The 13,943-nt window shown below is 46.3% G+C and overlaps 1 protein-coding gene across 1 annotated transcript in view; it reads left to right on the top strand.

Moving 5' to 3' along the window:
* The window catches only part of lama2 (laminin, alpha 2), a 334,247-nt gene that overhangs the window by 275,579 nt on the left and 44,725 nt on the right, over window positions 1-13,943 (top strand). The window contains exons 41-47 of the mRNA XM_056294135.1: window positions 1,226-1,304; window positions 2,597-2,728; window positions 3,370-3,486; window positions 8,183-8,346; window positions 8,850-8,988; window positions 10,577-10,679; window positions 12,859-12,975. Coding sequence (XP_056150110.1) covers window positions 1,226-1,304; window positions 2,597-2,728; window positions 3,370-3,486; window positions 8,183-8,346; window positions 8,850-8,988; window positions 10,577-10,679; window positions 12,859-12,975 — 851 coding nt within the window. The remainder of the gene's footprint in view (window positions 1-1,225; window positions 1,305-2,596; window positions 2,729-3,369; window positions 3,487-8,182; window positions 8,347-8,849; window positions 8,989-10,576; window positions 10,680-12,858; window positions 12,976-13,943) is intronic.

The raw sequence follows: 13,943 nt of genomic DNA, 5'->3' as shown, positions 1-13,943 counted from the left end.
CAATCGGGTAGACAATCGGGTAGACAAAGTCGAGTAGACTTTCCCAGGGAGGCTGAGCAATGTAATGCCCTGTTAATTGGAGCACACCCTCCAGTCCCCTTTTTTAAATATGAGACTCACCACCCCAGTCTGCCACTCCACAGGTACTGTCACCGACCTCCACGCAACACTGAAGAGGCGTGTCAGCCAAGACAGCCCAACAATGTCCAGAGCCTTCAGCATTTCAGGGCGAATCTCATCCACACCTGGCGCCTTACCACTGAGGAGCCTCTTAACTACCTCAGAGACCTCTGCCAGGGATATGGGTGGGGCTTCCCCCGAGTCTTCAGACTCTACCTCCTCCACCGGGGATGTGTTAGCCAGGTTCAGGAGCTCCTCGTAGTGTTCTTTCCACATTTTGAAAAGCCAGTCAGTAAATGTTTGTTAATCTAGATTTAAAACAAAGCATTTTCACTAAATTCATAATAAACATGAAGCATCTTTCACCCAAGGTAAGGTCAGCGGCACATTGAGGTGACGTGTCCATTTTACTAGGTTGATTTTTCCACAGTGCTTTTACCATTTTACACCCCCAGTGAAAATGGGCCCATGCGCACACAGACACACATTCTCTGTACCACACATGGCCAGACACGTGCACACACACACACACACACACACACACACACACACACACACACACACACACACACACCATGTAAACTCGTACACATGTTTTATACCGCTAGTTTAATCTAACTTTGCCTCAGGGGTCAATAGAAGAAAATCAGCCATTTCATTCCAATATTCCAACATTCCCTCTTATAGAATGATTATTTCTCTCAAACCAGCTGAGGCATTACAATAACTAATCTCCCCCTTTTTTTCCTCTCCCTCACTCCCTTTCCTTTTCTCTTAACCTCCTTCGTCTTTCACATTTTCTTTCCTCCTCCCCCCCCGTGGAGAAGAAAATGTTCTTTCCTCCTCTATTCTTCTCTTTTCTGTTCTTCTCCAAAGCAAATCCACTTTCCTTTTTCTAGTTCTTAGCGTTGTGTTGCTGTCCGTTGCACCTGTTGCCGTGCGCTAAGCAGATTTACACTGTTCCACTCTCACCTATGGGCTCGCTCTGCTTGTCATACATTGTAAGCTGTGACATTCTATAAGCTACGCTGACTAAAACTCAGAGTCAAATTGGCAAAGTGTAATTATAACTGTCCTTCTCTCCTGTCTCCTCTCCTTTCTTTAGTTTAGCAGAGGAGTTGTTACAGAAAGTGAAGAGGTTGTTTGGAGACCCGCACCAGGCCACAGAGGACCTGAAAGCAGAGGTAACGGAAGCACTTCAAGTAAAACAACACTTATAGATGATGAAATAAGGGAGATTATAGCTCATACACTATTAAATTCTGTTCCATCCATCCATCCATACATACATACATACATACATACTAGGGGTGGGACGATTCACAGATCTCACGGTTCGATACGTCTCATTATTCAGGGCTCACGGTTTCGATTCAGTACAATACAGTTCTCTATTTTTCATTTATTCTAAGAATCAGGCCCAACATTTTGGCTTTATCAAGGCACGTATTCAAATGTAATGCAAGTGCAAAAGTTCTCACAAAATGTTGTGCCATCTTTTCTTGTTGTGTAACACCATTGCTTTACTTTAAAACTTTAAACGTTAGAAACTACTAGAACGACCAAGGCGGTCATTTTGACCGTTTTGGATTTTCAAAGTTTAACAACTTTGTGGGGGGGGGGAGATACAGACCTGCTGCTCCCTGAATGCTCCTAAAATTGCACATAGTTGCGTTAAAATTAGTTTTAGATCAATTGCACACAAAAAAAAGTTATATTAGATCTACCCCAAACGACCATGAGCAGTCAAAATGACTGCGTGTAATTTGTGCGTCGTGTCACTGTTTATGACGTGTGTTGGTCACGTCATTTCCTTCACAGCGTTCAGTTCTTTTTTTTTACATTTCGCGTTTTATAGGCCTTGTTGCGTTTGTTAGATTAGCAGTGTGTGTTTTCCGTTGTGTTTTCCAGGTATTATTTCCAACATGTCTGGGTACAGCCGCCGTTTCAGACGCAGCAGGACTACCACCGAGGCGTCGCAGTATTTACAGGCGTTGGACAGCGGCCATTTTAAATTGTTTGAAAAATAGTATTGTAACGATCATGGCTGTGTAGACTCGCTAGCCCGTCGGCTAACGGGCCAGACCCTTTAGTCGACTGGTTAGCGCAGTCGCCCTGTATCAGCTGAGTATTTATCTTGACAGAACATAGGGTTTAAAAACCGGAGGTCATTTTGACCGCCCATGGCTGTTTTAGGTAGGGGTGAAATCCCGGTCGTTCCAGTGTTAATAATAACACACGATCTCACAAAATGGGGAGCGTCTCAAACCATGAGGACCGTATCGAACCATTCAGAATTCGATCCAGTATCGTCCCACCCGTAATACATACATACTTAAATTACATTATATTATATTACATTACTTTTTCCCACCTAATCCAGCTCAAGGTCACAGAGCTGTTCTGTTCTATCTTAAAATTACTGAAATGGAATCAGTGTGAATATAAAATCATAATTTATAATGTGCTCCTCTAGGTCTCAGGCAAGCTGTCGGACCACCAGGGGAAGCTCCAGGAGGCCCTGGATTTACTGAATACTGCCCAAGGGAAGACCGGGGAGACCGAATTACTGGCTGCCCAAAACCAGGCTAACCTCACTGCACTGGAGGTAAGAATATTGTGAAGTGCCCCTGTATTTACACACACATTCCACACAAAGGACAAACACACACACACACGTACTGGCACATACAAGAAATACTCACAGTACTAAAGTATTTCATACCTTTGATACTGTCAGACACTGTTCAACCGTTAGATTTCTAACCCTAAAACCAAAAGCCTGTTTGGTCTTTTCAGCTCTGCTGTCTCTCATTATAAATCCATCTCAGTCTGACATACAAAAAACTGTCTTTCCATAATTTGTTAAACTATGATTTACAGTTAGACAGGACTAAAAGCTTGTGAAGTGAGGAGGTTTGGTCCCATCAAGGAAGTTTACTGCAGGAGGCATACATATGTAGACATGTAGACGTTGGTTCTGTTAAATATCCTTGTAGATACGTGCCTGCTGGAAATGTGTGTTACCTCCCCAGAGAGACATCATGATAACTCTGCTGTTGTTAAAGGGACCGTGTTCAATATGATATTATACGAGGGCTTACAGAGCACTAACCCTGTCATGCACATATACACACACGCACATACACACATATGCACATACACACATGCACATACACACATACACATACGCACACATGCACATACACACAGATTGTTTCACACCCTCTCTGTGTTGCTGTCGTGCAGAGAAAACGTTCTGCAGTCATGGGGGTGAAACAGGGAGCCCAGGAGGTCCTCGGAGAGGGAGAACAATCACTGGCTGAGGCGAACCAGCTTTCTGACCAAATCAACAAGGAGATTGAGGTAACAGAGACACAGCTGAAACAGCTGCCAGGAGCTCTTTCAGATCTACGTCTGCTCCTCTCTATTCTGGATGGTGCTGGTTCGCTGTTGGTGTCTTGCTGCCTAAAGGAGGGGGGAAAAGGGACATTTTTAACACTTGTTGAATACTGAGTTAAAGCAATTGTATTTTGGCGTCAGGGTAGCATAATGGTCTATTCCATTGCCTACCAACATGGGGATCACTGGTTCGAATCCCCGTGTTACCTCCAGCTTGATCAGGTGTCCCTACAGACACAATTGGCCATGTCTGCGGGTAGGAAGCCGGATGTGGGTATGTGTCCTGGTCACTGCACTAGCGCCTCCTCTGGTCAGTCGGGGGCACCTGTTCGGCGGGGAAGGGGGAACTGGGGGGAATAGAATGATTCTCCCAAGCGCTATGTCCCCCTGATGAAACTCCTCACTGTCAGGTGAAAAGAAGCAGCTGGCGACTCCACATGTATCGGAGGAGGCATGGGGAGGAGGAAAAAGAAACAAGTGTATTTTGAAATCTTAGGCAGGTCCTTTCCCCTGTTTGTATTAGGGGCACCACATTTCTGCCCCTTTTCTTGAACTCAGATAGACCCTTCAGTTCTTAATGGGATATCAATGCTTTTATTTGTCTTGATGCATGCTCAGTAATACAGGTAAGAAAATCAAAGCAGGTTGAATCACTTCATCTGGATACAATGTTTATTGATAGATACATTTCACCACTCAACTAAGTGACATCTTCCGTCTGAAGATGAAGACTGAAGATGTCACTAAGTCGAGTGATGAAATGTATCTGTCAGTAAACATTGTATCCAGATGAACTGATTCAACCTTCTTCGAAATTATTTTATGTATTTGTTTGTTTGTTTGCTTGTATGTTCATTAATTCACATTCATTCATGTTCCAGCCAAGCAAGCTTTGTGGTTGTTTGTCCCCATTGTGGTTTTGTTTAGTGTTATAGTACATCTTGAAAACTTCTCAAAGACCAGAGGCCTTGACCCGGTCTGGTGTATCAGGAGTCCGCTGGATAATCACAGTTATATCCTTAAGTGTGTGATAGGTCATACATGTCTTGTCTGTTACTTTAGCAGGATTCACAAAAGGTGTGGGGGATGTTTGCAATGCAACGTTTTTTTTAATTTGTTTTACATTTTAAGACTTCCAGTGTGTCACCGGCATTATTCAAAAGATTCAATCAATCTGTTTGATGTGGATTTTATATATATATATATATATATATATATATATATATATGTGTGTGTGTGTGTGTGTGTGTGTGTGTGTGTATGTATATATACTGCTCAAAAAAATAAAGGGAACACCTAAAAACACAATATAGACCTCGATGAATGAAATATTTCAGCTGAAAATCTTTATTTATTAGACAGAGGAATGTGTTTAGAGCAAAATAACCTAAGAATGATCAATGGAAATCAAAATCATTAGCCCATTAAGGTCTGGATTCAGAATCATACTCAAAATCAAAGTGGAAAATGAGAACATAGGCTGATCCAACTTCTGTGGAAATTCTTCAAGACGATTCAAAATGAGGCTCAGTAGTGTGTGTGGCCTCCACGTGCCTGTATGCACTCCCTACAACGTCTGGGCATGCTCCTGATGAGACGACGGATGGTCTCCTGAGGGATCTCCTCCCAGACCTGGATCAGGGCATCGGTCAACTCCTGGACAGTCTGTGGTGCGACATCGCGTTGGCGGATGGTACGAGACATGATGTCCCAGAGGTGCTCGATTGGATTCAGGTCTGGGGAACGTGCAGGCCGGTCCATAGCATCAATGCCCTCGACATACAGGAACTGCTGACACACTCTGGCCACATGAGGACGAGCATTGTCATGCATGAGCAGGAACCCAGGGCCCACTGCACCAGCATATGGTCTGACAATGGGTCTGAGGATCTCATCCCGGTACCTAATGGCAGTCATGGTACCTCTGGCTAGCACGTAGAGGTCTGTGTGGCCCTCCAAGGATATGCCTCCCCAGACCATCACTGACCCACCGCCAAACCGGTCATGCTGGAGGATGTTGCAGGCAGCAGAACGTTTTCCACAGCGTCTCCAGACTCTCTCACGTCTGTCACATGTGTTCAGTGTGAACCTGCTCTCATCTGTGAAGAGCACAGGGTGCCAATGGCGAATCTGCCAACCAAGATGTTCTCTGGCAAAGGTCAATCGGGCTGCACGGTGTTGGGCTGTGAGCACAGGCCCCAATTGTGGACGTCGGGCCCTCATACCATCCTCATGCATTCTGTTTCTCACTGTTTGAGCAGAAACCTGCACATTAGTGGCCTGTTGAAGGTCGTTTTGTAGGGCTCCGGCAGTGCTCCTCCTGTTCCTCCTTGCACAAAGGACCAGATAGCGGTCCTGCTGCGGGGTTGTTGTCCTCCTGCGGCCCCCTCCACGTCTCCTGGTGTACTGGCCTGTCTCCTGGTACCTCCTCCATGCTCTGGACACTGTGCTGGGAGACACATCAAATCTTCTTGCCACAGCACGCATTGATGTGCCATCCTGGATGAGCTGCACTACCTGAGCAACTTCTGTAGGTTGCAGATACCGCCTCATGCCACCTCTAGTGGTGAGGGCACTAGCAAAATGAAAAACTAACCAAAGATCGGCCAGAAAAGATGAGGACAGGCAAATGGTCTGTGGCCACCACCTGCATATCCATTCCTTTTATAGGGGTTGTCTTGCAAATTGTCTAATTTCCACCTGGTGGAAATTAGACAATTTACCAACAGGTGAAATTGAGTCACAAATCAGTGTTGCTTCCTACCTGGACAGGTTGATATCTCAAAAGTGTGATTGACTTGGACTACATTGCATTGCTTATGTGTTCCCTTTATTTTTTTGAGCAGTGTATATATATACACTACCGTTCAAAAGTTTGGGATCACCCAAACAATTTTGTGTTTTCCATGAAAAGTCACACTTATTCACCACCATATGTTGTGAAATGAATAGAAAATAGAGTCAAGACATTGACAAGGTTAGAAATAATGATTTGTATTTGAAATAAGATTTTTTTTACATCAAACTTTGCTTTCGTCAAAGAATCCTCCATTTGCAGCAATTACAGCATTGCAGACCTTTGGCATTCTAGCTGTTAATTTGTTGAGGTAATCTGGAGAAATTGCACCCCACGCTTCCAGAAGCAGCTCCCACAAGTTGGATTGGTTGGATGGGCACTTCTTTGAGCAGATTGAGTTTCTGGAGCATCACATTTGTGGGGTCAATTAAACGCTCAAAATGGCCTGAAAAAGAGAACTTTCATCTGAAACTCGACAGTCTATTCTTGTTCTTAGAAATGAAGGCTATTCCATGCGAGAAATTGCTAAGAAATTGAAGATTTCCTACACCGGTGTGTACTACTCCCTTCAGAGGACAGGACAAACAGGCTCTAACCAGAGTAGAAAAAGAAGTGGGAGGCCGCGTTGCACAACTGAGCAAGAAGATAAGTACATTAGAGTCTCTAGTTTGAGAAACAGACGCCTCACAGGTCCCCAACTGGCATCTTCATTAAATAGTACCTGTTAGAGCCTGTTTGTGCTGTCCTCTGAAGGGAGTAGTACACACCGGTGTAGGAAATCTTCAATTTCTTAGCAATTTCTCGCATGGAATAGCCTTCATTTCTAAGAACAAGAATAGACTGTCGAGTTTCAGATGAAAGTTCTCTTTTTCTGGCCATTTTGAGCGTTTAATTGACCCCACAAATGTGATGCTCCAGAAACTCAATCTGCTCAAAGAAGTGCCCATCCAACCAATCCAACTTGTGGGAGCTGCTTCTGGAAGCGCGGGGTGCAATTTCTCCAGATTACCTCAACAAATTAACAGCTAGAATGCCAAAGGTCTGCAATGCTGTAATTGCTGCAAATGGAGGATTCTTTGACGAAAGCAAAGTTTGATGTAAAAAAAATCTTATTTCAAATACAAATCATTATTTCTAACCTTGTCAATGTCTTGACTCTATTTTCTATTCATTTCACAACATATGGTGGTGAATAAGTGTGACTTTTCATGGAAAACATGAAATTGTTTGGGTGATCCCAAACTTTTGAACGGTAGTGTATATATATATATATATATATATATATATATATACACACACACACACACACACACACACACATATATATATACATATACATATATATATACATATAGTGAATTCGGGGGGCAGCTGGGAACCGCCGCAGTCAGGACGCGAACCCGGGACTCCTGCACCACGGGCGACTGCGTTAACCAGTCAACTAAAGGGTCCGACCCGTTAGCCAACTGGCTAGCGAGTCTTGTCATCCGTGGTCGTTACACTACCCCCCCCCCCCCCCCGCTTCGGGAATTGTGTCTCCATGCTTCAGCATATCAGCTCCCTCACGCCTCTGGGCTCACACACTTCTGATGGTCTCTCAGTTTCACCATCCCGCTTCTGATAACAATGTAGCAAATTCAGGGGGCAGCTGGGAAGCGCCGCACCTGGGACGCGAACCCGGGTCTCCCGCACCACGGCGACTGTGCTAACCAGTTGACTGAAGGGTCCGACCCGTTAGCCAAGGGCTAGCAAGTCCACTCATTCATGCTTGTTACATTGATTGATTGATTGGTCGATTGATTGATTGATCGATTGATTGATTGATCAGCAACTGAAGCCTCATTATGCCGTCTCTGCCTGTAGGATTTGGAAGAAATGGACAGAGAGCTAGGTCCTCTCCACGATCAGCTGGACGATAAAGTAAGCCACCTCACCAGTGGCTTGAGTGATGGAAGTCTGGCCAGTCACGTGCGGGATGCAGAAGACCACGCCCAACAGCTCAACGAATCTGCTAGCATTCTGGACAAGTAAGCAGACAAACGCACACGTACACACACATACACAAATGTGCACACCCGCGCATGCATGCACGCACACACACGTACATCCATGCACATCCAAACAAACATGCACAGATATAGCGACACCTTTCCAGAGCTTTGGGTCTGTTGAGCACTCTTGTTGTTGACCTGTCAACACGGCTCGTGACAACGTCACAGTTCAAAGTTCATCATTATGTTCAGACTGAGTGTACGGCTGAGGGTTCTTCAGCGTTGGTACCCTCCAGTCATTTCTCTTGGTGATGCTGCTGATGGAGCGCGCTGTGGAACAAAAAGGACTGGAGCAGTCGATGTGAGATTGTCGTTCCCCCTCACCCTTCACTTCCCTCCCTTCCTCTTCCTCCTTTTCCTCATCTCGCCCCCACCCGCATCTCACCTGCTTTTCTCCGTCATCTTCCTCTCACTTGATCTCTTTTCCTGCTCCTCCTCCTCCTCCACTCCCATTCCCTCCACTCTCCCTCCCCTCTTAGTATTTTAGCCGAGGCGAAGAACCTGTCGTTCAACGCCACGGCAGCCTTCAAGGCCTACAGCAACATAAAAGCCAACATCGACGCCGCAGAGAAAGAGGCAAAGACGGCCAAGCAGAGAGCCACCGAGGCCCTGGCACTGGTGAGAGGACACACGCACGCACACACACACACACACACACACACACACACACACACACACACACACACTATATTGGTTCTCTGTCATGGAATCAGGAAATTTTGAGTACTTACCAGCATGCTAACACGCATGCATTTCCGTGTGTGTGTGTGTGTGTGTGTGTTAGCACTCGGCCTTCATTAGTCATGGTTGAAAGATGAAAGTACTGCTGTCCCTCTCATATCCCCAACCCCACCTCTCCTCCCTCTCTCATTCATTCCTCTCCTCTCTCCACTGCCCTCCTTTCCTCTCCTGCCCTCCCTGTCCTCTCCTCCCCTCCGCTGTACTTTCCTCCCTTCCCCCGCCTCTCCTCCCTTCACCTGTCCTCTCCTCACTTCTTCTCTTGTCTTCTCTTCTGCTGTCCTTTATATTTCCCTTTTCTACCAGTGTTTATTTTGTTCTTCCTTTCTCTTCCCCCTTTCATTTGTTTTCATCCTCTCTCTCTCTCTCTCTCTCTCTCTCTCTCTCTCTCTCTCTCTCTCTCTCTCTCTCGCATCTCTCCCCCTTGTTTGGTCAAGGATATCCCCCCCTTGCTCTTTTCTTCCCCCATTTTTCCAAATTTTCTCTCGTTTGTTCTTTTTTTCCAGCTGTCTTTTCCTAAGGCAGTCCTAGGCTGAGGTTAGAGAGAGGCTGAGAAAGAGAGGGAGAGAGTGAAAGAGAGAAATTTAAGGCAGCTTAAGTTGAAGGGAACTTGAGGGGTTGATTATTAAACTGAAGCTAACTTAGAATATTAAAATAGGTGGCATGGAAAAATAGCTGTGCTTCTATCTTAAAACAAGGGCGGCACGGTGGCACAGTGGTTAGCGCGGTCGCCTCACAGCAAGAGGGTCCTGGGTTCGAGCCCCGGGGTAGTCCAACCATGGGGGTCGTCCTGGGTCGCTCTCTGTGTGGAGTTTGCATGTTCTCCCCGTGTCTGCGTGGGTTTCCTCCGGTGCTCCGGTTTCCTCCCACAGTCCAAAGACATATAGGTCAGGTGAATCAGCCATACTAAATTGTCCCTAGGTATGTGTGTGTGTGTGTGTGTGTGTGTGTGTGTGTGTGTGTGTGTGTGTGTGTGTGTGTGTGTGTGTGTGTGTGTGTGTGTGTGTGTGTGTGTGTGTGTGTGTGTGTGTGTGTGTGTGTGTGCCCTGTGATGGACTGGCGACCCTGAGAGCAGGTTAAGCGGTTTGGGTAATGGATGGATGGATCTTAAAACAAGAAATGATGATTATAGCAGCTACAGCTATGTGTATGTGTGTGTGTGTGTGTGTGTGTGTGTGTGTGTGTGTGTGTGTGTGTGTGTGTGTGTGTGTGCAAAATGTGCTCTCCTCAGGGCTTGATGAATACTAAACTGCCTTTGAGCAAGGTGTTGAAATGTGCTACACTGTTTTTTGCACACAGAGGTTGTCTTATAAAAAGAATGAATAATGTTTAGGACCCTGATCAGAAAGGCCTTGTGAAATGATCTTTATATTTGTGAGTGGGTTTTGTTTTTTCTGCAGTTATGTTTTAGTTTCTGTGTCTTTGTGTGTGTGTGTGTGTGTGTGTGTGTGTGTGTGAATGTGTGTAGGCCTCTGGTCCGGAAGTCCCGTTAAAGGAGGCAGCGAAAACTTCCCTCCAGAAGAGTTTCAGACTAGTAAATCAAGCTAAACAACTTCAAAATGATGTCAAAGGTGAAATCTATCTATCTATCTATCTATCTATCTATCTATCTATCTATCTATCTATCTATCTATCTATCTATCTATCTATCTATCTATCTATCTATCTGTCTGTCTGTCTGTCTGTCTGTCTGTCTGTCTGTCTGTCTGTCTGTCTGTCTGTCTGTCTGTCTGTCTGTCTGTCTGTCTGTCTGTCTGTCTGTCTGTCTGTCTGTCTGTCTGTCTGTCTGTCTGTCTGTCTGTCTGTCTGTCTGTCTGTCTGTCTGTCTGTCTGTCTGTGTCTGTCTGTCTATCTATCTAGTAAATGATAGCAGGTTTAGCTTCATGGTTCTGATTGAAACTAAACAACTCACAATCCCCATCTCCCACCATATCCCCATCCTAACTATCTGTGTTCAAACACGCAAAGAGTTGTTGAGTTGTTTTGGTTGTTGTTTGAGTCCCTGTGCCCCCTGAAGACATGGCCCGTACTCACAATCCTCAGTAAACAAGAACAACGCTGTGATCTCAGAGAACAGTTCCTGCTGAGGTGCTTTCACAGATGGCAGACAGCAAAAGTGTTGTGTTTTTGGCTGGACCGCAACAGCGGGGCCGGCCCTACACATGCAGTTGTCTGTGAGTGACTGAGTGACTGATGGAGTTTCGCCATTGGTCTGACGGCCGAGTTCTAACTAGCGAAGGCCAACAACATCACTGAAGTTACTCGGTTGATCGGCTGACCAACAATGTCGCTGGTAAACACGGAAGTGGGAGTTTCCCTATTAGCCGTGAATTCTCCCCCTTCCCTTTTCTCCCCAATTGTACCCGGCCAATTACCCCACTCTTCCGAGCCGTCCCGGTTGTTGCTCCACCCCCTCTGCCGATTTGGGGATGGCTGCCACATGCCTCCTCCAAAACATGTGGAGTCACCAGACGCTTCTTTTCACCTGACAGTGAGGAGTTTCACTAGGAGGATGTAGCACGTGGGAGGATCACACTATTCCCCCCGAGTTCCCCCTCCCCCCTGAACAGGCGCCCCGACCAACCAGAGGAGGCGCTAGTGCAGTGACCAGGACACAGACCCACATCCGGCTTCCAGACACGGCCAGTTGTATCTGTAGGGGCGCGCGACCAAGCCGGAGGTAACACGGGGATTCAAACCGGCGATCCCTATGTTGGTAGGCAATGGAGTAGACCGCCACGCTACCCGGGCGCCCCATTAGCCGTGAATCAGCACAGCGGTTCGCATGCTAACAAGCGTAATATATCACTGCCCGTGGACACTACTGAGATGCCTCATTGCAAAAGAAAGTCCAGTTCACAGACAGCAGCGCTAATGGCCACACGCAGTCAGACTGAAGATGGTCAGCGTCTTCAGAGTTGGTGGTAGCTGAGGTGCACTTATAAGGGGTGATAGGCCCAGACTTTCCAGTACAACTGCTGTTCACGGAATCCAAGTCAGAACAGCCATTTCTAAATGTGGTCGCCATCAGGCCATGTCATAGGTTTTAACCTGGTCTTGTTTGCTGTCGGTCCGCTTGAAAATGTTTGTCTTACTTCGATTTGTTGCTGCTGTTCACATCGCTGAATGAAAATTCCACACAGACCTGGTTTCAAGTAGAATAATGTAAGTAAAGCACCTTTAAAGTGGATAAAAACTGGGTGTCTGGGTGGCGTGGCAGTCTCTTCCGTTGCCGACCAACACGGGGCTCGTCAGTTCAAATCCCCGTGTTACCTCCGGCTTGGTCGGGCATCCTACAGACACAATTGGCTGTGTCTGCGGGTGGGAAGCTGGATGCGGGTATGTGTCCTTGTCGCTGCACTAGCGCCTCCTTTTGTTGGTCGGGGCACCTGTTCGGGGGGGAGGGGGAACTGGGGGGGAGTAGCCTGATCCTCCCACATGCTACGTCTCCCCTGGTGAAACTCCTCACTGTCAGGTGAAAAGAAGCGGCTGGCGACTCCACATGTATCGGAGGGGGCATGTGGTAGTCTGCCGCCCTTCCTTGGATCAGCCGAAACTATTTTTGTCACTGTTCCTCTCTCTCTCTCTCTCTCTCTCTCTCTCTCTCTCTCTCTCTCTCTCTTATTGTCTGTCTACCTCCATCTGCCTCCATGTTTCAGTAGAGCAAGGAAGGATGTTGGACAGATGCTTGTCTTTGATGCAAACTACAACCGGTAACTTCCCCTGTTTCGTGTGTTTGTGTGTGTATAGAGAATGCAGCCAGTGTGGCGGGTCTGAAGGGCAGAGTTAAAGCCGCCAGAGACAAAAACAAAGACCTGCTCAAAGCCGTCAACGAAACCATGGCAACGCTCAACGCCATCCCCAAGGGTAAGGCAAGTGTGTGGTATGAGAAAGAGCGAAAGGAAGTTAGACTGACAGAGAGAGAGGAGGAGGATATACGGTCGATCAGTATCCATGTAGCACTGCATAGGGGGAGGTCAGCTGCTCGGGTAAACTCAACTTGATATATGTCAATACTCACACAGACACACACAGACACAGAAATGCTCAGCACTGACAGTCACGTTGTTGAACTGAATGAAGCGAAGAGTCCGAGGCTTAGAATATACAGACGCCACTTACCCCAAACGAAATGGCACTTTCAGTTGAAGTCATCAGAACCTCGGCCAGACTGTGGTTCTGCCGAGATACTGAAACATAAAAGAAGGGACCGACTCTTTAAAGGGTCTCTGAGATGGGTCGTTTTCAAAATGCACGTGTAAATCTGATGGCATTGTGTAGCGATATCAGAATATTTAAGTTACATCTTTGCAGTACCATTGCATGATAGACAAATGCATTTATCCCCATGCTTTTGAAATCTGCTCATGAAACTGGTAACAAACAGGTGTCGTGGCACTTACATCCAAACAACTTAGAGCGGGTACACACCCAGGATTTACCATACCGACACAGCTTGTTAAGTCTGTTTGTTCTGTTAGGAGGTTACCATAACTGTCACTGTACCTGTGTGTGGGTGTGTGTGTGCTTGTGGATGCAATGGTGTCTCTTCTCTTATGTGGATGTGGATGTGTGAGACAGTCTGTACATGTGTATCTATCATGTATATATAAGTATGTGTTGTGTTTCTCTGTGGATACACAGGTTGTTCAACGTGTGCGAGGGCTTACGTAAAGCCACTGTGCAGCCTGTAACCGGTGTTGTCTCGCGTGCGTTGTGTTTGATGAGTTGGCCGAGGCCAGGATATCTTTGGGGGCGATCTCCGTTTATTCTCTGACGAAGTTAAAAAAAAGAACCAAAATCCTCCGGTCAATAGTGACATACACACTTCAGCC

The sequence above is a fragment of the Lampris incognitus genome, chromosome 15, assembly GCF_029633865.1.
Source record: "Lampris incognitus isolate fLamInc1 chromosome 15, fLamInc1.hap2, whole genome shotgun sequence".
Classification (NCBI taxonomy): Eukaryota; Metazoa; Chordata; class Actinopteri; order Lampriformes; family Lampridae; genus Lampris; species Lampris incognitus.
Note: the sequence above shows the minus strand (reverse complement) of the source record. Positions and strands in the feature narration are given on the sequence as shown.